Source organism: Cervus canadensis, chromosome 16 (assembly GCF_019320065.1).
Source record: "Cervus canadensis isolate Bull #8, Minnesota chromosome 16, ASM1932006v1, whole genome shotgun sequence".
Lineage (NCBI taxonomy): Eukaryota > Metazoa > Chordata > Mammalia > Artiodactyla > Cervidae > Cervus > Cervus canadensis.
In genome coordinates, this window is record NC_057401.1 from 2815214 (window position 1) to 2838825 (window position 23612).

Here is a 23612-nt window from a genome sequence, read left to right on the forward strand (position 1 = left end):
GGCATTCTGTCTATCAGATCAAATCCCTTGAATCTATTTCTCACTTCTACTGTGTAATCGTAAGGGATTTGATTTAGGTCATACCTGAATGGTCTAGTGTGGTTTTCCCTACTTTCTTCAATGTAAGTCTGAACTTTGCAATAAGGAGTTCATGATCTGAGCCGCTGTCAGCTCCCAGTCTTATTTTTCTTGACCATATAGAGTTTCTCCATGTTCGGCTGCAAAGAATAATCAATCTGATTTCGGTGTTGACCTTCTGGTGATGTCCTTGTGTAGAGTTGTCTCTTGTGTTGTTGGAAGAGGGTGTTCGCTATGACCAGGGTGTTCTCTTGGCAAAACTCTGTTAGCTTTTGCCTTGCTTCATTTTGTACTCCAAGGCCAAACTTGCCTGTTACTCCAGGTATCTCTTGACTTTCTACTTTTGCATTCCAGTCCCTGATGATGAAAAGGACATCTTTTTTTGGTGTTATGAAGGCCTACAAGGCCTTCATAGAACCATTCAACTTCAGCTTCTTCAGCATTAGTGCTTGGGGCATAGGCTTGGATTACTGTGATATTGAATGCTTTGCCTTGGGAATGACCAGAGATCATTTTTGAGATTGCACCCAAGTACTGCATTTCTGACTCTTGTTGACTATGAGGGCTACTCCATTTCTTCTAAGGGATTCTTGCCCTCAGTAGTAGATATAATGGTCATCTGAGTTAAATTCTCCCATTCCAATCCTTTTTAGTTCACTGATTCCTAAAATGTTGATGTTCACTCTTGCCATCTCCTGTTTGACCACTTCTAATTTACCTTGAGTCACAGACCTAACATTGCAGGTTCCTATGCAATATTGCTCTTTACAGCATCAGATTTTACTTCCATCACCAGTCACATCCACAACTGGGTGTTGTTTTCTCTTTGGCTCCTCTTTTCATTCTTTCTGGAGTTATTTCTCCACTCTTCTCCAGTAGCATATTTGGGCACCTATCAACTTGGAGAGTTCATCTTTCAGTGTCTTGTCTTTCTGCCTTTTCATACTGTTCATGAGGGTCTCAAGGCAAGAATACTGAAGTGGTTTGCCATTCCCTTCTGCAGTGGACCACATTTTGTCAGAACTCTCCACCATGACCCGTCCGTCTTGGATGGCCCTACACGGCATGGCTCATAGTTTCATTGAGTTAGACAAGGATGTGGCCCATGTGATCAGTTTGGTTAGTTTCTTGTGATTGTGGTTTTCATTCTGTCTGCCCTCTGATGGATAAGGATAGGAGGCTTATGGAAGCTTCCTGATGGGAGAGATTGACTGAGGGGGAAACCACCACTATTACCTACCCCCATACTCTTGTAGAGGCCAGCACAGGGCTTACAAAAATCCACTCTTAATAATGGTTCTCAACTCATTCATTTAATAAATATCAGCGGTGCACATGCTATGTACCAGGTTCCATTCTAGATCTTGATAGTACTGAAGAGAATAAGACAGGTAAGGTCTCCACTAATGTGAAGTTTGTATTCTAGGGATGAGAGATAACAGTAAACACACACACATAAGAAAATATCAAATCATCATAAGTGCTAAACAAGACTTAAAATAATGAATAGGGAATGGTTCTATGGCTTTTTTAGAAGTGATCAGGGAAAGCCTCTGAAGATGAGCCGTGACAGGGATGGGGTTGCATTCCAAGAAAGCAAAGGATGGCACAGAAGGCAAAACAGGAAAAGATGGGGGCAAGTGAAAGCCCACTAGAAACCATCAGAAATTACCCTAATCAAGTTCATTATTATTAAAATTTTCATTATTAATAAAGAATATGTGTTGTTATGAGCATGTTCTTGAATTGGAGTTAATGTTATAAATGTAATAAAGAAGTAAAACATTCCATGAATGTTTAGAAACTTAGAGGCCTTCTTCTTTAGTTTCTCCCACCAAAAACATGCTAAAAAGAGAAGAAAGATACGGATTCGCTAAATTGAATGACAGATTTGGTGTTTCAGGAATTGAAATAGCCAGGAAAATAAATGGGGGGTGAAAAGGGAGAAATCTACTAGAGTTGGGCACTATGTTACAAACTTTACACAGTTTCTCTCTCTAATCTTTAATTTCTCAAAACAAAGTAGGTGGTAGTAAGCACATTTTACAGAGGTGAAATTGAATCTTCATATAGTCAAATTGAATCTTCAGTAGTCAATCTAGAAGACAGATTCAACTCTAAACTGCTGCATCACCCAAATAGACCTTTGTTTCTGAATTTGCCTCTCACACCATATTTCCCCTGGTGGTGCAGATGGTAAAGCGTTTGCCTACAATGCGGGAGACCCAGGTTCAATCCCTGGATCGGGAAGATCCCCTGGAGAAGGAAATGGCAACCCACTCCAGTATTCTTGCCTGGAGAATCCCAGGGATGGAGGAGCCTAGTGGGCTACCGTCCACAGGGTCGCAAAGAGTCGGACACGACTGAGCGATTTCACTTCACTTCACACCCCCCTGTGCTATGATGAGAAATTTTGAGTCAAAGCCAAATTTCAGTTCAACCCATTGTCATTCTTCTGAGTCTCAGTTAAGCAACTCTTTCCTACAGAGTTAATATTTCCGAGCGGCTTTCTGTGATAGTCTTGGTGAACACGAGGGCTGCTGAGGATGCCTGCGCTCCCTGGGGAGGCCAGTTGCAGAAGAGAAGGGGCCTGTGGTGGTTTCAGTGCTAGATAGCAAGTTGCTGGAGAGGACACAGTGCCTGTCGGGCGTAAACACTCTGTCCACAATTGCCAAAACATGGACTGTCAACACCAAGAGCTAGGAGAAAAGACGAAAATTCATGACTTCTGCCCATTCTTTTATTTCAGGAGAGTTTCATTATTTGAATCTCACGCAATAGCTTCAGCTGCAAATAAAGAAGACCAATAATAATACATAATCCTCAGCACTATTCATTCTTTCTTTGATAAAATGGTCCATGATCCTTATGATTCCACACTTTTCAATCTACCCTGAAATATCATCTATCCTTTTCAAAGCCCCCAACAATAAATCAGCCATAATGGAAGCTCTTCTTCTTGCTTTTATTGCATGGTTATATGCTCCAACCTTCATGTCTAAAGTGTTTACCTGGCTTTTTCATAGCTGACTCAGTAGATTGGAACCTTTTAATGCAACCTGCATGGCATGTGGTCACCAAATCTATGTGAAGTCTTGATAATTTTTGTATGATTGATAGCATATCGCTTTTCACTAGTGAGGGGAAGCATATCTATTTCCTGCTTGCTTCCTTTTGAAGATGTTAAGTTACTTAATCCATTTACTTTCACAGTTGGGACTTCAAAGGCAGAAATATGAAGGAAAAGAGAAAAGCAAACAGGTTCAACAAATCTGTGCCTGACTTGTAGGCCTAAAAATTTTCTACTACATTATATACTACTTCCCAGGGTTATATTAGTAAAACCAAACTTCCTTTTCTGCAAAGTAACCCAGTTAGGTGGGGAGAGAAAAATAATCAGTCAAATGCCATCACTATAGGAGGAAACAAAAGCTCCTTTCTTAAAAGCCTATAGCTCCACAGCTTCCCAAAACTATAGTCCATGCCCATCTTTTAGACATTCATTCAACCCCTCATGGTTCTATATCAGCTACCATTGTCCTCTATTTGAAACGTGTACTTCTGTCTATATTTCAGAACTTGCCCCCAAATCTACCTCTATTTACTGTTATTTCACTTAAAACAATGTGTGTGAGAGAATTTTTACACTGTAGTGTTACATTGATTCTAGTATTATTACTAAACAGAACTCAAGGCCTGAAAAAAAAAAAAAAACTTTCTCAGAGTAGCTTTGTCTACCCATTCTTTGGAGAAGGGAATGGCAACCCACTCCAGTATTCTTGCCTGGAGAATTCCATGGACAGAGGAGCCTGGTGGGCTACAATCCGAGGGGTTGCAAAGGGTCGGACACGACTGAGCACTGCTGCTACCCATTCTTTAGTTAAATCAACTGATGTTTCATTTCTCATCTGTGACAAGCACACACGTGTCTCAGCATTTTAGAGATGAGTAAAATGAATAAGAAAGTAACTAATGCCTTAGAAGTTTATAATCTGCTACTTCCAGCCCTACTCTCCCAATCTATTCTGAATCTACTATATTTACCATTTTTTTGAGGCCCATCGTGTTTTTAATTGTTTGTCTTGCTGTTTCTGTTGCTAATCATAAATCCCCCAGAATTGTGTCCATACATTACTATTAGCCAAAAAAAAAATCTGGGCAGTGTATTGCTCTAAATCAAAACTATGACCTTTGGATAAGCTATCTCTGAGCTTCATTTTTCTCATTAGAAAAGTGCAAATAACAGTACCTACTATATACAGAAGTGGTTGTTAGAGTATATGAAATGTTATTTAGTGTACATGTCATTTAGTGTTATTTAGTGACACTTACTTGCCAAAAGAAAAATAACCTTTCACTAACATCTCTGTTGCCTTTCAGATTATATGTAAATGTGCGAGCCACTACTGGATGCCCTCAAGGAAGATCCCAAACTTTTCTGTCAGCCTACTCTCTTACGATTCTTCTACACATTCTTTTACTCAAACCATAAGTCCTACCCCCTAAATATACCATAAGGGAAATTAGTAATAACTACCATATTTTTCTCCTTCCAGTTTTTCTGAGATATAATTGACACTGTACAAATTTAAGGTGTATAACATAATGATTTGACTTATATATATCCCAAAATGATTACCACAATAAGTTTGGTATTTATCATCTATCATTTATCACATTTATCATCCCATATAGTTAAAAATATAATACTCATCCTTGTGATGGGTATTCATAGGATATACTCTAACTTTCATATATAATATACAGCAGTGTTACTTATACCACTTGACCACCCTCATCCAGTTTCCCCTCCTGCTAACCAGCTACCTCTGATAACCACAGATATGATTTCTTCTTCTGTGAGTTTGTTTGTTTTTAAAGTATAATTGCCCTACAGCGCTGTGTTAGCGTCTGGTACCCAACATAGTCATTCAATATTTCTAAACATTACATGGTGGTAAAATACTATGGAGTCTAGTTACCATCTGTCAATCTACTAAGATATTATTGGCTATATTCTCCGCACTGTACAGTTTATACCCGGGACTCATTTTGTTACTGAAAGTTTGGACCTCTTGGTCTCCGTCACCTATTTCTCTCATTCCTCCCATACCCGTCTCCCCTGGCAACCACCTGTTGGCTCTCTGCATCTATGACTGTTTCTCTTTTGTCGTCTTTGTTCATTTGTTTTTTTTTTTTTCCTTTAGGTTTCACATATAAGTGAACTCATATGGTGTTTAGCTTTCTCTGTCTGACTTATTTCACTTAGCATAATACCCTCTAGGTACTCGTGTTGTTAATTAAACATAGTAAGCTCTCAATAAATATCAGTTATTTTTACTGTGAGGATTTCTAGTTATTTTTCTCCTCATTCAGCTCTGCAACATATTTTACAAATGATGAGAAAGCGTAATGGCTCCTTCACAATAACACACAGCAAGTAGCTGAAAAAGATGGAATTTGAAACTAGATTGAAATTCTGGCTTCAAAATCCATACCTTCTCACCATATTATGTATACTGTGCTAATCTCTCCATTTGAAAAATGTCCTTCCTTATGTTTAACTGAAATAACTTTTCCCAGCCCATCTCAGGTGCTACCTCCTTCACCAAACCCTCCTTGATCCTCATCTAAATTCAGTATCTCTCTCAAAATTTTCACAGCAGTGTGATCCTCATTTCTACACAGCACTGTTCTCCAGCGGCTTATGTCTAAATCATGGTCTCTTTGATACAAGGGCGAGGGTTTCCCTGAAGCAAAGTACTTTGTGCCAAGTTTACACCCAGTTTCCCCTGAAACAGAGCACTTTGCACCATGTAGATATTTAATAAAGACACTTAAATCGAACAGAAGGTCATTAAGGTCACATATGGAAAATTCTGTCCAATGCAATCGAGGAATCATTTACTTACTCATGTAGCTCTATGTGAAGTCCTGTAGTTGACATTGGGTTTAAAAGAGATAAGCAAAGCAAAAATCCTCAAAGAGTTTACAGTTTGATAAAAGTGCTTTGAAACCAGAAATTGTTTTTTAATTTAGGCATTAGAGTGAGATGACATAAACACTTTAGTCATACAAGTGAATTCTCATTTGTTGTTCACACAGATACAGTCGTCTCCTCCAGCTGCTGTACCAGTTTAGACTACATCGTCACCTACCTCTTCAAGCACATAGCAAAAGAGGGCAAGAAATCACTTCGATGCCGAGAGGCTACCCAGGCTGGTCAGAGACTGTTACATTTTATGCAGCAAAATCCAGAGGTCCTGCAGCAGGTAAATAGTGGTTGTTCACCTAGCTTAAGAGATAAGAGTTTCCCCGAAGCCAATCTGGTCTCTGAATACCTTAGAGCAACTGGTCTTGCCAAGACCCTTTCCTGGTTCTCCTCTAGGAGTATTTTCCCTGTAAGTAGGATAGTTGGCCTCAGGATTACCTGCCCTCAGCAAATCTCTAATTCACGCATCTCGCGCAGTGAAGCTAGTATTCAGAAAGAGGATAGCACTTTCAGAGACGAGAGAAATACTGAGTAAAAGTCAAAGCCGGAACTAGCAACAGTCAACCTCTGATTTGTTTCCTGGAACCTCTAATAGCGTCCTCTTAGGTTTGCCTTGTGCATACTCTGGTGTGATGAGAAGCTACCATTTGCTGGGCTCCTGGTCTGTGCCAGGGGACCTGCTGGGTCATTTTCCCCATTTTTAGATGAGAAATCAAGATTCAGATGGGTCATATTCCCAAAAACATTTAAATAATAAGTGATAAAGCCAGGTTTGTTAATTTTCAAATGTTTTCTGACTAGCTAATATGAATTAGGTCTAAGTTTAATGTTCTTTATAAAAACTCACTTCTACAAATCACAGTAACATCATGCATAAAGATAAACATAATATATATGCCAGAAACATTTCAAAGAGAGTAATACCATTTTGCTATGGAGATAGCATCACTATGATATTTTCCCATTCTACTAAATTTGGGAAATGATATCTTTATACTGCTTCCAGGTGTGTTATTTTGCCAAACTATCGCCATAATAGTCTGTGGTTTGCAAATGTAAACACTTGAACATGGTTGTTAGCCAGCAAATAAGTCACCTGCAATCAGCAGAAAATGTCAGTCTGAGTAAATAAATGATGAAAATGAATAAGAAAGCCAAGGAAGAGGTTTTCTTCCTGGCTGTCATTTTTTGCTAATACTTAAATGAAATTATGTAAACTTTATTTGTGGTGATGTTTCAGTTAACCAGTTAATTTCCTTCAAGAAGGTGTGGATGAAGATTTTGTGTAAATAAGCAAAGGGCTGCAACTGTTTGGTATGATCCTGAAATTGTTACAAAACATGTTGGTGATTAAGCAGGAGGAAGGTAGCTCATTTACTGAGGACCTTCTATGTACAAGGTGCAAGAGCTGTTAAGATCCAAAAGACATAATTTCTCCTCGTAAGTTTTTCCTGCCAGGTGGGAAGGAGAGACCAGTCCCTAACTGTACGCTAACTGATTAGTACAGTGATGGCAGTAGGAGAGGACTCTCAGGGACGTCTCCTCATTTAGACCCCACAACAACCATGAAATGTGGGTATATTGTCATCCCCATTTTACAGTTGAATAAATTGAAGCACAGAGAGATCAACTGGAAAGTGGAATGTGAACCAAGGTCTTTTTGGCTCAAAAACTGAAGTCCTTACAACTTATTTACACCATTTATTCTCAGGGGACTAGTCGGCAGGGATAAGGTCTCAGATTCAGCCAGAGTGCCTCTTCAGAATACACATTCTGTCAGGATTTGGATACACCTCTCCTTATCCACCCATCTGCAGTAGCCACTGGTTCTGCTGGGAGTGTGTCACAGCACTCAGGTGTTTCATGAGAAGGCCGAGAACCACAGAATTAAAGCATGTAGCCAGCCGGTGGAGAAAATAAATACCCATGGACTGGCCAGGAGTCAAGACCACCCCCAGCCTCACCCTGGCAGGCGACAAGTCCTCCACCTGCCAGTATTCACCGTGATCGTCATGTTGTCCCATAAACTTTGGCAGGAACTTTTAAGTGGGTAGAAAATTTTAGCAAAAATCAATAGGCCATGGTCCTGGACAAATGCCATCAGACTGTGCAGAACAAGTAATGTTGTTGTGCAAAGGACAATCATGTTTGTCTTTACTCAGAATTATCATGTGTTTGTTGGTTTAAGTAATTTCTATGTGTTAATAATACTTGGTAATCCTTTACTTTATAGCATTTGACTAAGTAGTGATATATCTTTATTAACAGTGGAATGCATTCTATTTATTTGGAATGTAGGCTCTCAGATAGCATTTTAAATATTAATGACTGGTTTCTGGTAGTCAGCATAAATATGATTTGCATTAGCACTAGGTTATATCATCTTGAGTGCCTCTGATGTCAACTGTTGGGTATAGTAGTATCTGACATCATCTCCTTAGGTCACTGACAACTTTGACCTCTATTCTTATGCACAGTTTCTGTCGTCTCAAAAGCTCTTTTGAATTGATTTGAAATTTTGACTCTTCCCTTTATGAGGCAGTAAAATTGATAATTATTCAGATGGGAACTGAGCACTGAGTGAAAAATCAATTCCACCCGCTCTCTGCTGCGTATAAAATTACTTCTGAGTCGGCTGGACTGAACGGATGGCCAGAGTAAGAGCAGCAGGCAGAAGTAGTGGGAAGAATTAGCTGGACAGAGCTAATAGCCTGAAGGGATAGACTTGGAAAAGAGGGAGTGGGCCAGTTGGGGGTTATTATGAGCAAGGACGGGTCCCATTGATCATCTGTTTACATCAGCTTTCCAAGACCTTATAAATCAACCCTGAAGAGCAGCAGAATCCAAGATTCAGCCTCTTACCAGAGGGAATTTATATTAGATTATTCTCATTTTCACACTCAGATGAAAAGTGAGCCATTGATTATTCATTGGTTGCCCATTAAATGCTGTTTTTATAGATGATTTGCCTATCAGAGAAGGTAATGAACAAGGTTGCTGCTTCATAACTCAGGGTTTCAGTTTTCAAGGCATCTGTGTCGGTTAAGTAATGCCTAACCCTATTAAAAGGAATGGGTTACAAATTGCTTAACAGTGCTGAAAAACTAGACCCTAATGACTAATTGTGCTTAGAGTTTAGAGAGGGTTTGTCAGCTCTTTAAACTAAACTGATGCAATGATACTGCAATTATTTACTAGTTTGAACTGTTTCCCCTCCCCCCCAACCTGGACCTATATTGCTGGAAGCATAATTACATGAAGAGTGTCAGTTCTAAATTGCAGAAGTTATCTCCTCCAGCTTCCACAGCAAGTGAAGCATGAACCTACGTGAAAGCCTTTCTGACACTTAAGGCCTTGCCGTTTGTGTGCAGCTGCTGGGGGAAGGCATTGCAAGTGCCTCTCCCCTGAAAATGTGTTTGTTATGACCTGCTACCTGGCTTTAGCTCTTCGGGGTTTTTAAAAAGCATTCTCCAAATAAGCCGTCTTCCATATTTTGCAAACAAATCTAAATTTTCAAGCATTAAATTTAGTCCATTATTAGAATAAAGATCTATTATAATTAAGTGAATCTATTTCAAGTAAGAATTATTGTCTAACCAGCATTGCTTTAACTTAACAACTGAGAAAAACCTAATTTAGGTATATTAGCAAAAAAAGCTCCCCATGCTTTTATGTCATTAGAAAGATAAACTAAAATTTTAAGAACAGGCCAGTAGTAACAGGGATTACACATGGATCTGTTACAATAATTTGGAACAAAAGATTTTTGTGTGAAGTGTTTTCAGTTTTATCCCTGGTCATGTTAAGTATTTGCATATATAACTCATAGATCAGCGTTCATTTAGTTATATCACAAAGTGAAAGAAAGATCTATCCAAATTAGGTAAATGAAAGAGCATGTTTTATACAAATTAGAGAGGCATTTCAAAGATGTGACTCATTCTCTTTCAGATTATAAGAATAGGACACTGATGTTGAATGTTTCTCTAAATCAGAACTTCTATTAAAACTAAATATTCTAGAAGGAGTAGCAACTTACATAGAAATAGAACAAGAATTATACAATGGTCAGTATTACTGATTCAATTATACCATTAACTTATTAACAGTGTATTTTTAGCAATTATGTTCTCTAAAATTTAAATATGCTGAATGGAGAAATTAGAACATTTAGGTTTGAATTTATCTTAACCTCTTCTGTTTAACTATCTGACTCAAGTGAGCTGCACTAAAAACCAGAAAAAGTTCTAATTATAATCCTTTCTCTCTCACCCTCCTTCCCCCTTTGTGCTAACCTAGCATTTAACTACAAATTGTGAAGAGCTGTCAGGAGTTATAAGAATCATGCTTCAGATACTTCAGTAGGGACGTAAGCTGGAGAGAACAGTCACCCTGTTCCTCAATCAGTCAGTCAATCAATGAAAATTGCTTTTGTATAGTGCTCTTCATGACATGCATCCCAAAGTGAATTATAGCAAAAGGGAAATCATCTGCTCTTTTTTCATTTCTGTGTTTAGATTGAAACGATATTGCTCAACATTTTGACATACTATACAAGACATCTTTCATACTTAAGATTCCATTCCATAATACTAAGTAGGAGAAAGTGCTGTCACATATTTAACTGATGTTGAGATTTGGGCCTATAGAACCTCAGCAAGACTCTCACAGTGGGAAGTACTTTAGCAGATGAAATATATTCATGTCTCTTATGCTCTTAAAAAATTAACCAAATTTCTAATGTTATTATAGACATTTCCAGTGAATCCTGACATTTCCAGTGTTCATGGCCCACTAGCTCAGTCTAGTTAATTTGCAGCTATTACCAAAAATATGACAGCAGATTGATGTAAAAAACACATGCAAAAAGAATATTTACAACTGGATCAGAGGATAACATGGATTGCAGCACATGCTGCTGCAATCATGGTCTTCTTCACAGCAATATATGTATGCACTTTGTATTTATTTCAAGGAAAATAATAATACTGGCAAAATATTCTAGGCAAGCTTAAGCTTTTTACATATAAGCATTTAGTCTGATTTCATCACCACAGTATCTGTGAACCTGTCATATTATGAGCACCATTTTACAGATAACTAAGGCATAAAAAGATTAAGTAATTTCCTAAGTTACTAGTAGTCAATAAGATCATGTAGTCAATAAATGGAAAAACTAAAATTGTACCTTGATGTATTTCATTCAGAGTTCACACACAGCTTAACCACAGAGCTATAGTTTGTTGGTGGCTGCTAACTTGAAGTAATTGTATTTTAAGCATTTACAGTGAGGCAAGTTGAGCTTCTGAGTCGTCCCAGGGGCCATCCTTAAGGTAGAATTATTCAGAGCAGTCATCCTATACCCTAACTTTGCACTGCAGCTGAAATGAAACATGGGCAGTGACCCAAAGAGACAGTGGGCAAGACAGAGGGAAGTTGCTTTGCCAGCTGGTGTGGAGAAGTCCCGTGGCTTCCCCATCACTGAGGCAGAGCTGACAGAGCTTCATCTTTACTCTGTGCCCATACCCAGTCGTTAATTCTGTAGCCAGACACTGAAGGTGTACAGTGTGGCAGGATGTGAGAAGGTCAGAGTCTAACAGTATAACTGTCGCGTGATGCTCCTTTGCTACCCTGCTGTGACGCCTCTGGGGCAGCTCCTGAGCTGCACTCTAGCCTGATTTCTCTGGGGCAGAGTCGGCATGGCAGCTGTGAGAGGAGGGTGGGGAAGGGACAAGTGCTGTGCATCCACCCCCACAGCCTGCATGTCTCTGGGCTTTGTCCTGACTCTCACATACTTCTGCTTGTTTTTCTAACAATGTATTATCAGAAATTCATTGTCAACAATTTATTACCAGAAAATAATACTTAACTAAGCTGGGAAATAACAGAGAGAATAAGAAAATATTAAGAAGCAAAAAAATAAAAAATAAAGGAGGCTTCTACCACTGAGTGCCAGTAGGTCTGCTGAAAGTCATTAAGAGTCTCTCACACTGGCACGTCTGAAACTGACTCTTTTGAGCATCCCTCTCCTCCTTTTCATTGTGTTAAGATAAGGTACCATAGACTAAGGTGTCTATAGAGCTAAGTAGGAAACTTGATGGAGGTAGACCGTAATGAAAGCGAGTTGAGTGTACATCCCTGTTTAAAGGGGGCAGTCTCCAAACAGCTTCTAGCTAATTGTTGCCCTGTAAGGTGGTAAGACCCAGTGTTGCCAGATGTATTGATATTCCCTCCCAAGGAGAAGCCAGAAATCTGGTTTTGTAAATGTTGGCCACTGATTGAAAAATAAAATTACTCTGCAGGCCAACACTGTATGTTTGGTTTCCACTTTTTCACCTCTGTATTGTGTAATCTTAAAGAATTTCAGAACTACGATCTCTCAATGAATGACCCCTTACATTTCTCTCAGCCCTTTTATGTGGCCTTGCAACAGTGATATTTTTGTTTCTCTCTGCTGTTTTAATAATTCTTAAAGCATACTTTTTAAATTTGTTGTTTTGAAAAGATGTCATTATTTTGCTTTTACATACGACTCTATACTTAGGTCTTTACTGAAACTTAAAGAGGATATTTTATCACGTTTGAGTTGTATCTTTGCATGTAGAAAGGATTCAGTAAAGGGGCAATGAAACTCATCTAACATCCCACAAATATTTCTTTTTTTAATTTTCAAAATAGCAAGATTGAGACAAAAATAAAGTTCACTTTGGTCAAGTGTGTGTGTGCGTATAATCTAATTACTCAGGATCAAATTAAAGTATCTAAGAGGAACAGACTGGGAGCTGACTATGGCTCAGATCATGAACTCCTTATTGCAAAATTCAAACTTAAATTGAAGAAAGTAGGGAACACCACACTAGACCATTCAGGTATGACCTAAATCAAACCCCTTACGATCATACAGTGGAAATGACAGACAGATTCAAGGGATTCGATCTGATAGAGTGCCTGAAGAACTATGGATGGAGGTTTGTGACATTGTACAGGAGGTGGTGATCAAGACCATCCTCAAGCAAAAGAAATGCAAAAAGGCAAAATGGTTGCCTGAGGAGGCCTTACAAATAGCTGAGAAAAGAAGAGAAGTGAAAGTCAAAGGAGAAAAGGAAAGGTACACCCATCTGAATGCAGAGTTCCAAAGAAGAGCAGGGAGATAAAAAAGCCTTCCTCAGTGATCAATGCAAAGAAATAGAGGAAAACAATAGAATGGGAAAGACTAGAGATCTCTTGAGGAAAATCAGAGATACCAAGGGAACATTTCATGCAAAGATGAGCACAATAAAGGACAGAAAAGGTATGGACCGAACAGAAGCAGAACATTAAGATGAGGTGGCAAGAATACACAGAAGAACTTTTCCAAAAATATCTTCATGACCCAGATAACCACGATGGTATGATCACTCATCTAGAGCCAGACATCCTGGAATGTGAAGTCAAGTGGGCCTTAGGAAGCGTCACTACAAACAAAGCTAGTGGAGGTGATGGAATTCTGGTTGAGCTATTTCAAATCCTAAAAGATGATGTTGTTAAAGTGTTGCACTCAACATGCCAGCAAATTTGGAAAACTCAGCAGTGGCCACAGGACTGGAAAAGGTCAGTTTTCATTCCAATCCCAAAGAAAGGCAATGCGAAGGAATGCTCAAACTACCACACAATTGCACTCATTTCACATGCTAGCAAAGTGATGTTCAAATTTCTCCAAGCCAGGCTTCAACAGTACATGAACCGTGAACTTACAGATGTTCAATCTGGATTTAGAAAAGGCGGAAGAACCAGAGATCAAGTTGCCAACATCCCCTGGATCACAGAAAAAGCAAGAGTTCCAGAGAAACATCTATTTCTGCTTTACAGACTATGCCAAAGCTTCTGACTGTGTGGATCACAACAAACTGTGGAAAATTCTGAAAGAGATGGGAATACCAGACCACCTGACCTGCCTCTTGAGAAATCTGTATACAGGTCAGGAAGCAACAGTTAGAACTGGACCTGGAACAACAGACTGGTTCCAAATTGGGAAAGGAGTATGTCAAGGCTGTAATTGACACCCTGTTTATTTAACTTATATGCAGAGTACATCATGTGAAATGCTGGACTGGATGAAGCACAAGCTGGAATAAGTGTTGCTGGGAGAAATTATCAATAACCTCAGATATGCGGATGACACTACCCTTATGGCAGAAAGCGAAGAGGAACTAAAGATCCTCTTAATGAACATGAAAGTTGACTTAAAACTCAACATTCAGAAAACTAAGATCAGTGCATCCAGTCCCATCACTTCAAGGCAAATAGATGGGGAAACAATGGAAACAGTGAGAGACTATTTTTAGGGGCTCCAAAATCACTGCAGATGGTGTCTGCAGCAATGAAGTTAAAAGGCAATTACTCCTTGGAAGAAAAGCTATGACCAACCTAGACAGCATATTAAAAAGCAGAGACATTACTTTGCCAACAAAGGTTCATCTAGTCAAGGCTATGATTTTTCCAGTAGTCGTGTATGGATGTGAGAGTTGGCCTATAAAGAAAGCTGAGTGCTGAAGAATTGATGCTTTTGAACTGTGGTGTTGGAGAAGACTCTTGAGAGTCCCTTGGACTGCAAGCAGATCCAACCAGTCCATCCTAAAGGAAATCAGTTCAGAATATTCATTGGAAGGATTAATGCTGAAACTGAAGCTCCAATACTTTGGCCACCTGATGCGAAGAGCTGACTCACTGGAAAAGACCCTGATGTTGGGAAAGATTGAAGGCAGGAGGAAAAGGGGATGACAGAGGATGAGATGGTTGGATGGCATCACCAATTCGATGGACATGAGTTTGAGCAAGCTCTGGGGGTTGGTGATGGTCAGGGAAGCCTGCTGTGCTGTAGTCCATGGGCTCACAAAGAGTTGGACACGACTGAGCGACTGAACTGAACTGAAAGAGGAACAGGGCTGCACAGAAGTATATAGTTAGTAGCCAGGTAGCAAAAGTCCAAAAGGCACTAAAACTCTTAAGAATGATGAATTTGCAATCACTACCCCTAAAGATCGTTTAGAAAGTTGAAGTTTATGATTTTAAAAATAGAACACTAATTTTTAATTAAAGTGGCTTTTGTCTTTGATACTATGAACTCATTTCTCTGTTCATCTTTAAAAGGATAATTCTAGTCCAAATCCTTTGTTATATACCATATCTTTGCCTTTTTAATTTCATTTTTGTTATAGAAATATTTGTTGAATGACTGTTTCACCTGTAACAAAAAATGGTATTTTAAAATAGAAACCTGTTCTGATAAATCATCAAATTAGTATTATAATCCTATTGCCTTTACACAGTACCTTTTCTCCCCAAAATCACCTCCATCCTGATAGTTGTCCTCGCACCTAGCAGAGCCTGAAACCTTGTGATGGTCAGTGAATGTCTGCACAGAAAACCCAAAAAAATATTTTTAGAAGTGCAGTCTGCAGACAGTGACTTTAGACATCAAATCATAGACTACTACTTAACAAAATAAATAGTAATGCTAAGAGTATATCATTATATACTATGTGATAACTCTGCTGAAATTACATAAGAAAATTTTACGTGAGTTAAAAAAAAAAAGGTACTTCCAATATTGTTCTAAATGGCTGACAGAACAGAGAGCATTTGTGGTTTTGTTTTGTTTTGTTTTTTCACTAGGACATGTGTTTTTCTACCTCTAAGCACAGTTCAAAGATGTAATCCATTGATAGCGTAACTTGCCTTATTAATTGAAAGGGAGAGAATCCACCAGATGTAGCCCAAACCAGCAGAGAGTTGGGTGACTAAGCAACAGCAAAGACACCATATTGAGTGAGCCAGAATTCAGTCTCCAGGTCATTTATTTCAACCAGTGACAATGCGTCTAAACTCCAGTGCTTCAGCAGTGATTGATGGTTTAATATCATATATAATTTTTTTAATGAAGGAAAACCATTTAAATATGTTACCATTTGCACTGGTATTCTCCTATGTACATAACCGCATTTAATCATTATGGGGATTGTTTTTATACTTGTGTAATTTGTATCCAAGAAATAACTGTCAAAACCATCTCATGCTGTTGCTGGAAATGGTACAGTTTGCTTCATACTTGAATAGATTCATTCTTCCCTGCACATAATTAAGAGTGTTGGAGCTTCACTGCTACCACATAGGAATTCCATGTTTACATTTCTGAGAATGAAAAATTAGCCGCAATGTGCTTTTTCAAGCTCCCATTTTCTGGGGCTGTGATATTTAAGTACCTTAGTTCTGTACCAGTATATGATTTGAAGAGTTTGATTTTAAGACTTTTAATATTAAAATACATAATAAAATTTTATTATCTAATTACAAGAGGGTTTAGCCTCTTATTAAAGTTGCTAAATCAGGCCTGGATTAGCATCATAATGGCACAGTTTGACATGGAATACTCAAAAGTCAAGTTCGAGGGAAGGGATGGGGTTTTTTTGTCGTTGTTGTTTTGGGGGGTTTTCTCCTATGCCTGCCTCTTGCACAAAATAACAAGGGTGAAATGCATGTATGGAAACAAACAAGGAGCAATTTGGGACGCTGGAGAAGGAGTGGAGGTGTCAGCCTGGGATGGTACCCTTAGGCAAGGCAGCTGGTATATGTAGCCTTTTGTTTATCTGCTGCTGGCTTATGTAGCCTTTAGGCCGGCACCAGAAACAATCACTCCTACAGGGTCAGCTGCTGGTCAGAAGCAAAGTAAGAAAAGACTTTGCGTTCAAATGCGCAGCCATAATTTCGGTGCAGCTGGCACCTGCTACTGGTGCACAGCGTGAGGGTGAAAGGTCAAAGAGGCGGTTGTTCAAAACTCAAGAATGGCTTAAAGGGACTTGTAGATTAATCTGCTTTATTAACTTCTGTATATTAGATAACTATTGCTATGAATGACAGTACATCTTTTTGAATAAGTCGCATCTCTTTCTCTTTTAAATTAGCTTTTGAGTAATGAATATTAAATAGAAAGCATTTCAGGGGTAATTAAATGAAAACAGAACGATGTCATTTTACAATTATATTTGTGTGTTTATAGAATAGGGGAATTACAATGTTTTCCAAGGAGCTAAAAAAAGAAGAGCCAGCTTCATAAAGAAGAATTTGAAATAAATAAGTTACACGTCCATTAGCCCTTGTGTTTAAACTGAAAAAAGTATGATGTACTTTGTGACTTAGCACAGAGTCATTGGGGGCCAGTGGCTTGATCTGGCATTCCCAGGGGCTCCGAGTGTTTTCTTTATGAATTAAAGTGACTGCAATCTGTCATTGTTCTTTTATCTACAGTTTAGCACAGTTTTGCTGTTATTCTGCAGCAAATGTTCTCAGAATAGCAGAAATGTAGTAAAAAATGAACCACCACCATACCTTTTCCTTCACACCCATGTTAAGCAGATAGCATTTCATGGGGAAAAAATGCAGAGTTTTACACAGGTTTAGCCCAGTGATAATTAGGTATGCTTTATAATATCTCTCACTCGGTATGGCAAATGGCAAACAAGATAGTTTTTTAGCCCCTTCATTAATAGTGATTGGCACAATTAGCTCTCATTGTAAATTAACAGTAAAAAGAGTTCTCTGAAATGCATTCTTTTTTAAAGCCTCTCCAAGGAAAATTTCTTAATTCATAGGTTAAATGTTGACACCAACTCTGGAAAAGCATTTGACAATCTATTTCTAAAAGGATGATTTTTTTTCTTCTAACTCTCAGTGATTTTTTTTCTGTTTTGTTTTGTATTTTGAAGAATTCTCAGGAAAATAAAGCATAGCAGATGACATCTATCTTTTTTAGCACAGGTAGTAACATTTATCCATATTTCACAAATGGAAGAAATTGTGGATTTCATTTGTAACTCCCAAGCTTTAACACGAGTTCAGTCTTTCTACTCTGAGCTGTGTTCCTGTGACATGTGAAGATGACACCTGAGGTCATCTTACTGTGTCACATCCAGGCCAACCCAGGGCTCACCAGAAGGGTCCTAAACTTGTGTGGGCATCACAGAGGAGCAGACTCCCTTGACCAGAAAAGATTCGGTTAGGATTATTTCCACATCCTTCCACTCCAAAGTAGAAGAATCTTTACACCCCTTCCTTGAAGATTTAGACTTTTCCTCCATCCTGTAATGGAAGTCTTATTTACTGCAGGGTTGCTAGAATTAGAGAGGTCACCACAGAAGGGCAACCTCAGATTCAAAGAAAATTTTAACAATGAATGATTATGATGAAAAAGAAGTAGAAATAATTATTATATGCTTGGTGTGTATGTTAAGTGCTTTATGTATATATTAATACACACACACACACACATATATACTCACACATATATATACACATGTGTATTCCAGTGTGTGTGTATTTCTCTGTCTCATTACTCTGTGAGGCATGTATTTTTATCTCCACTTTATGTTCAAAATACTGTAATTGCAGCTCTAGTAGTTCACCCAATACCACACAGCTAATAAGTAGCAGAACCTCTGCTGTTAACCACTATAGCATATAACTTTTAAATGGCCTGGAAACAGGCTTGGGAGGGATGTAGGATAAGCAAGGGCAGGCACACACCGTTCATTCATCCATAAATTCTTTTTTTTTTCCCTTTATTTATTTATTTATCTTTTCAGTGGGTTTTGTCATACATTGATATGAATCAGCCATAGATTTACACGTATTCCCCATCCCGATCCCCCCTCCCACCTCCCTCTCCACCCGATTCCTCTGGGTCTTCCCAGTGCACCAGGCCCGAGCACTTGTCTCATGCATCCCACCTGGGCTGGTGATCTGTTTCACCATAGATAATATACATGCTGTTCTTTCGAAACATCCCACCCTCACCTTCTCCCACAGAGTTCAAAAGTCTGTTCTGTACTTCCGTGTCTCTTTTTCTGTTTGAACCAGTTCTAATGAGATGGATGAAACTGGAGCCCATTATACAGAGTGAAGTAAGCCAGAAAGATAAAGAACATTACAGCATACTAATACATATATATGGAATTTAGAAAGATGGTAACGACAACCCTATATGCAAAACATCCATAAATTCTTGATTGAGCCAAGGGCTCCTTTCTTGGAGTACTGTTTGGACAAGAAGTAAACACTTGACCCAAACTGGCTTATCGTCCCTGGATTTAGAAACTAGCATTTAAAAGATAATGGTCAACCTCACCTGAATTGAAAACTTGAAAATTCAAGAGCCGTGGGGCAGCCATTCCCTGCCGTGTGCTCAAGGAAGTAGTCGGTCTGCCGCAAGAGAAAAGAGCCGCCGACAGGATGGAAGGATCTGCAGAGACCAGGCAGGCCCACAGAGAGACTGAGGAGAGCCCACCAGAGTTCCCGTCCCAATTCCATGCCCTGGAGAGGCCGGACTGCACTGCCTAGAGCAGGGTCCGGAAGTCACCCCTTTTACCTGCGATAGTCACTCTCTTCACAGTGAAAGGATCCCTGACTCGGAAGCTGTGAGGACAAAATGAACCCATGAATACAGACTCACCTAACACAGGGAAAGTATTCAATAAATGTGTAAAAGCAGCTTCATTTTGAAAATAATACATAGGTACTACTTTTTAATGTTCCCATCCTTGTCCTTTTCCCTGCTGTTCATAATTATAAATGTGAAAAGTATCCTTTCCAAGAAATCCCAAGCCCAAGACTTCATTTCACAAGATGATTTGATTTTAAGGCCATGACTTAAGCCAGAGTACCTACGTCTTCCTAGTCCCATCCATGTGTTCTGCTTTTGTTAGAGTCCTTTCTGTGAACGAGCGTTCTGAATATCACAGACTCACTGGACTGGATGGGGGCATGGTATGATGTGCATTTTACTCATGGGTCCAGTCTGACTTTTTCTTATTCTTCCTATAAACTCCAAGCCTTACTTTGCAATGGCAAGAATGAAAATAAACTCTGTAACTCTTTCCATTTGTATATTGTCTTCATACTTAATGCCTCTCCTGATTCTCACAACAACCCTAATAGGTTCAGTTCACTTCAGTCGCTCAGTCGTGTCTGACTGTCTGTGACCCCGTGGACAGCAGCACGCCGGGCTTCCCTGTCCGTCACCAACACCTGGAGCTCGCTCACACTCATGTCCATTGAGTCTGTGATGGCATCGAACCATCTCATCCTCTGTCGCCCCCTTCTCCTCCCGCCTTCAGTCTTTCCCAGCATCAGGGTCTTTTCCAAGGAGTCAGTTCTTTGCATCAGGTGGCCAAAGTATTGGAGTTTCAGCTTCAGCATCAGTCCTTCCAATGAATATTCAGGACTGATTTCCTTTAGGACTGACTACAGTGGAAGTGAGAAGTAAATTTAAGGGACTAGATCTGATAGACAGAGTGCCTGATGAACTATGGATGGAGGTTCGTGACATTGTATAGGAGACAGGGATCAAGACCATCCCTGTGGAAAAGAAATGCAAAAAAGCAAAATGGCTGTCTGAGGAGGCCTTACAAATAGCTGTGAAAAGAAGAGACATGAAAAGCAAAGGAGAAAAGGAAAGATATTCTCATTTGAATGCAGAGTTCCAAAGAATAGCAAGGAGAGATAGGAAGGCCTTCCTCAGTGATCAATGCGAAGAAATAGAGGAAAACAACAGAATGGGAAAGACTAGAGATCTCTTCAAGAAAATTAGAGATACCAAGGGAACATTTCATGCAAAGATGGGTTCGATAAAGGACATAAATGGTAGGGACCTAACAGAAGGAGAAGATATTAAGAAGAGGTGGCAAGAATACACAGAAGAACTGTACAAAAAAGATCTTCACGACCCAGATAATCACGATGGTGTGATCACTCACCTAGAGCCAGACATCCTGGAATGTGAAGTCAAGTGGGCCTTAGAAAGCATCAGCACAAACAAAGCTAGTGGAGGTGATGGAATTCCAGTTGAGCTATTTCAAATCCCAAAAGATGATGCTGTCAAAGTGCTGCACTCAATATGCCAGGAAATTTGGGAAACTCAGCAGTGGCCACAGGACTGGAAAAGGTCAGTTTTCATCCCAATCCCAAAGAAAGGCAATGCCAAAGAATGCTCAAACTACCACACAGTTGTATCCATCTCACATGCTAGTAAAGTAATGCTCAAAATTCTCCAAGCCAGGCTTCAGCAATACATGAACCATGAACTTCCAGATGTTCAAGCTGGTTTTAGAAAAGGCAGAGGAACCAGAGATCAAATTGCCAACATCCCCTGGATCACAGAAAAAGCAAGAGAGTTCCAGAAAAACATCTATTTCTGCTTTATTGACTACACCAAAGCCTCTGACTGTGTGGATCACAACAAACTGTAGAAAATTCTGAAAGACATGGGAATACCAGACCACCTGACCTGCCTCTTGAGAAACCTATACGCAGGTCAGGAAGCAACAGTTAGAACTGGACATGGAACAACAGACTGGTTCCAGACAGGAAAAGGAGTACGTCAAGGCTGTATATTGACACCCTGCTAAGGCTTCCCAGGGCCTTAACCTGCCTCTTACTCCTGGCATTTCTTGTTGTTCCTTCAGCCTTATTCAAGGGTGACACAGTTCCCCTACCTTCATTTCTCTTAGTGACATTGTGCATGGTATGAGAAACTCTTTTGAATTTCTTGAAAGAACGGCACAGTATAATGTGAGATTGGTTTAATGATGGCATAATTTATTCATTTTACAGTTATTGCCGATTTTTCACATAGCACTTGAAGGGTAAATTATGTGAAATTTTCTCAAACTATATTAATGTGCTGGAGAGGTGACATCAGCCTTCATATTCATTTGTCTTTAAGTCTTAGAGACTTTAACTAGCAATGGCCATTTGTGCAGCAGTGAGTTCACATAGTATGTTAAGGAAGACTTCTTATTTGGTTGACTTGAAGAACAAGGTACAGGTTACCTGATTCTCTGACCCTGCATGAGTTAGTGTGACTCTGTATGCTTTGCAACCCAGAAGAACTCTTGCATGTTAATTCTGTATCCCTTGTCATGCTTAGGAAAATACAGATGTAACTGCTTTCAGACTGATGAAATTCCATCCTCCTTTCAAAGTTGTTTAATTGTAAATTCTGTATTTGTTGAAGACTTTCTACTTCACAACAGTCAGAGCAGAAAGATTTTGTAGCCAATAGACCTGGTTTTGAATATCAGTTTTGCTACTTCCTAACTATGTCCTTGGAATAGCTCCCTCACCTCTTTGAGGATAGCAGCACCGCAGCCAGGGGGATTCTATACCTTATGTGGAGTAGCCCCCGGGATCGAGTGGCTGAAGTGCTCCTTGCTGTGGTCTCATGCCCAGACTGCCCAGACGAGCCAGGACGCAGATGTCTCCCACTGCATCGCTCCTTCAGCCATCTGTTACTCCATAACCTAGAACATCGGTATCATGGAAAGGAAAAACAAAAGCATTCAAGCACATATTTAGTTGCAGTCACGTGAATATAGAATGCCAAGAAGGAGGAGTGATAGGAAGTACAAGGCCTGAAGAGAAATCTCTTAGGCCCCAAAGAGACCCACCACAGAAAAACACTAAGCTCTGTGTTAATGCCCATACTTAATGTGGCATCTCATTTTAGATGGGACAAAGAAGTTCCACTCAGGCAACTAAAAGCGTCAATTAGAGTTAAGTGCATTGAGGGGTGATTTCTCTGTGACCCTTAAGATTGGAAGGAAGCAACTTGATGGGTGGGCAATACGAGATGAGTAAATTCTTAGGCTGCATGAGCTCTTGAAGGCCACAGGGACCACATTTTATTCAGTTCTGTACCACAGTGCCTGACACACAGTAGGAGTTCAGTAATTCTTTGAGCGATGAGTAAGTCAAAGAAATGAAGAGGAAGTGAGAAAAGAAGGAAGGCGAGGTCTCTAGCACAGTACCTGACACATAGTAAGGACCCCCTCACAGATGTGTTGCATATGGGCACCTGGCACATAAGAGTCAAGAATAGAATGTTCTGACTTGAAATGTATGCAGGTGAAACTAGTAGACAACTAGAGGCCTTTAGAGCTTCTCTAGACGCCTGGCTTGTTTTGGAGTTTGTACTTTAAGGGAGAAGTTCCACCCTCAGCAGATGAGGGACTCTTCTTACCCCACCAAGGGAGCAAGTCCTCCCTCCCCAAGCCCGTCTTTTTCCCAAGCCCCCTGCATTACCAAGAGGCTGGAAACAAATTGACGGAAACCTGGAGGAAAGTGACTCAAGTGATTTAGGAGAATGGAGAGGCTGGCTTATGGGCCCAGATTAAAGAAGCTAAATATGTATAGCCTGCCTAAGTGACAACTAAATGGGGCATTTGATAAGTCTATAAATACTCAGAAGATGTAAATGCCAAGGAGGAAAGGGAATTACTTAGCATGGCACAATGGAGTATTGGCATAATGGGATAATATTAAGAAAGAGAAAATGAAGGTTGAGCATCAATAAAAAGCTTCCTGACAAGGAGCACCATTCCTGACGGGGGACACTAGTAAGTTATGTGCTGTGGGCCAAGGGAGGTAATGGCAGTGCCGTTTCTCAGGGCGCTGGCAACGGAGCCGGCAGGACAGGGGCCGAGATGCGTCCTGACTGGGGCCAGGCAGGTAG

At 39.8% G+C, this 23612-nt stretch overlaps 1 protein-coding gene across 4 annotated transcripts in view; it reads left to right on the plus strand.

Moving 5' to 3' along the window:
• The window catches only part of RANBP17 (RAN binding protein 17), a 341553-nt gene that overhangs the window by 302837 nt on the left and 15104 nt on the right, over positions 1–23612 (plus strand). For all 4 annotated transcript variants that reach the window (XM_043488704.1, XM_043488707.1, XM_043488705.1 and 1 more), the window contains one exon: positions 6184–6350. In XM_043488704.1, coding sequence (XP_043344639.1) covers positions 6184–6350 — 167 coding nt within the window. The remainder of the gene's footprint in view (positions 1–6183; positions 6351–23612) is intronic.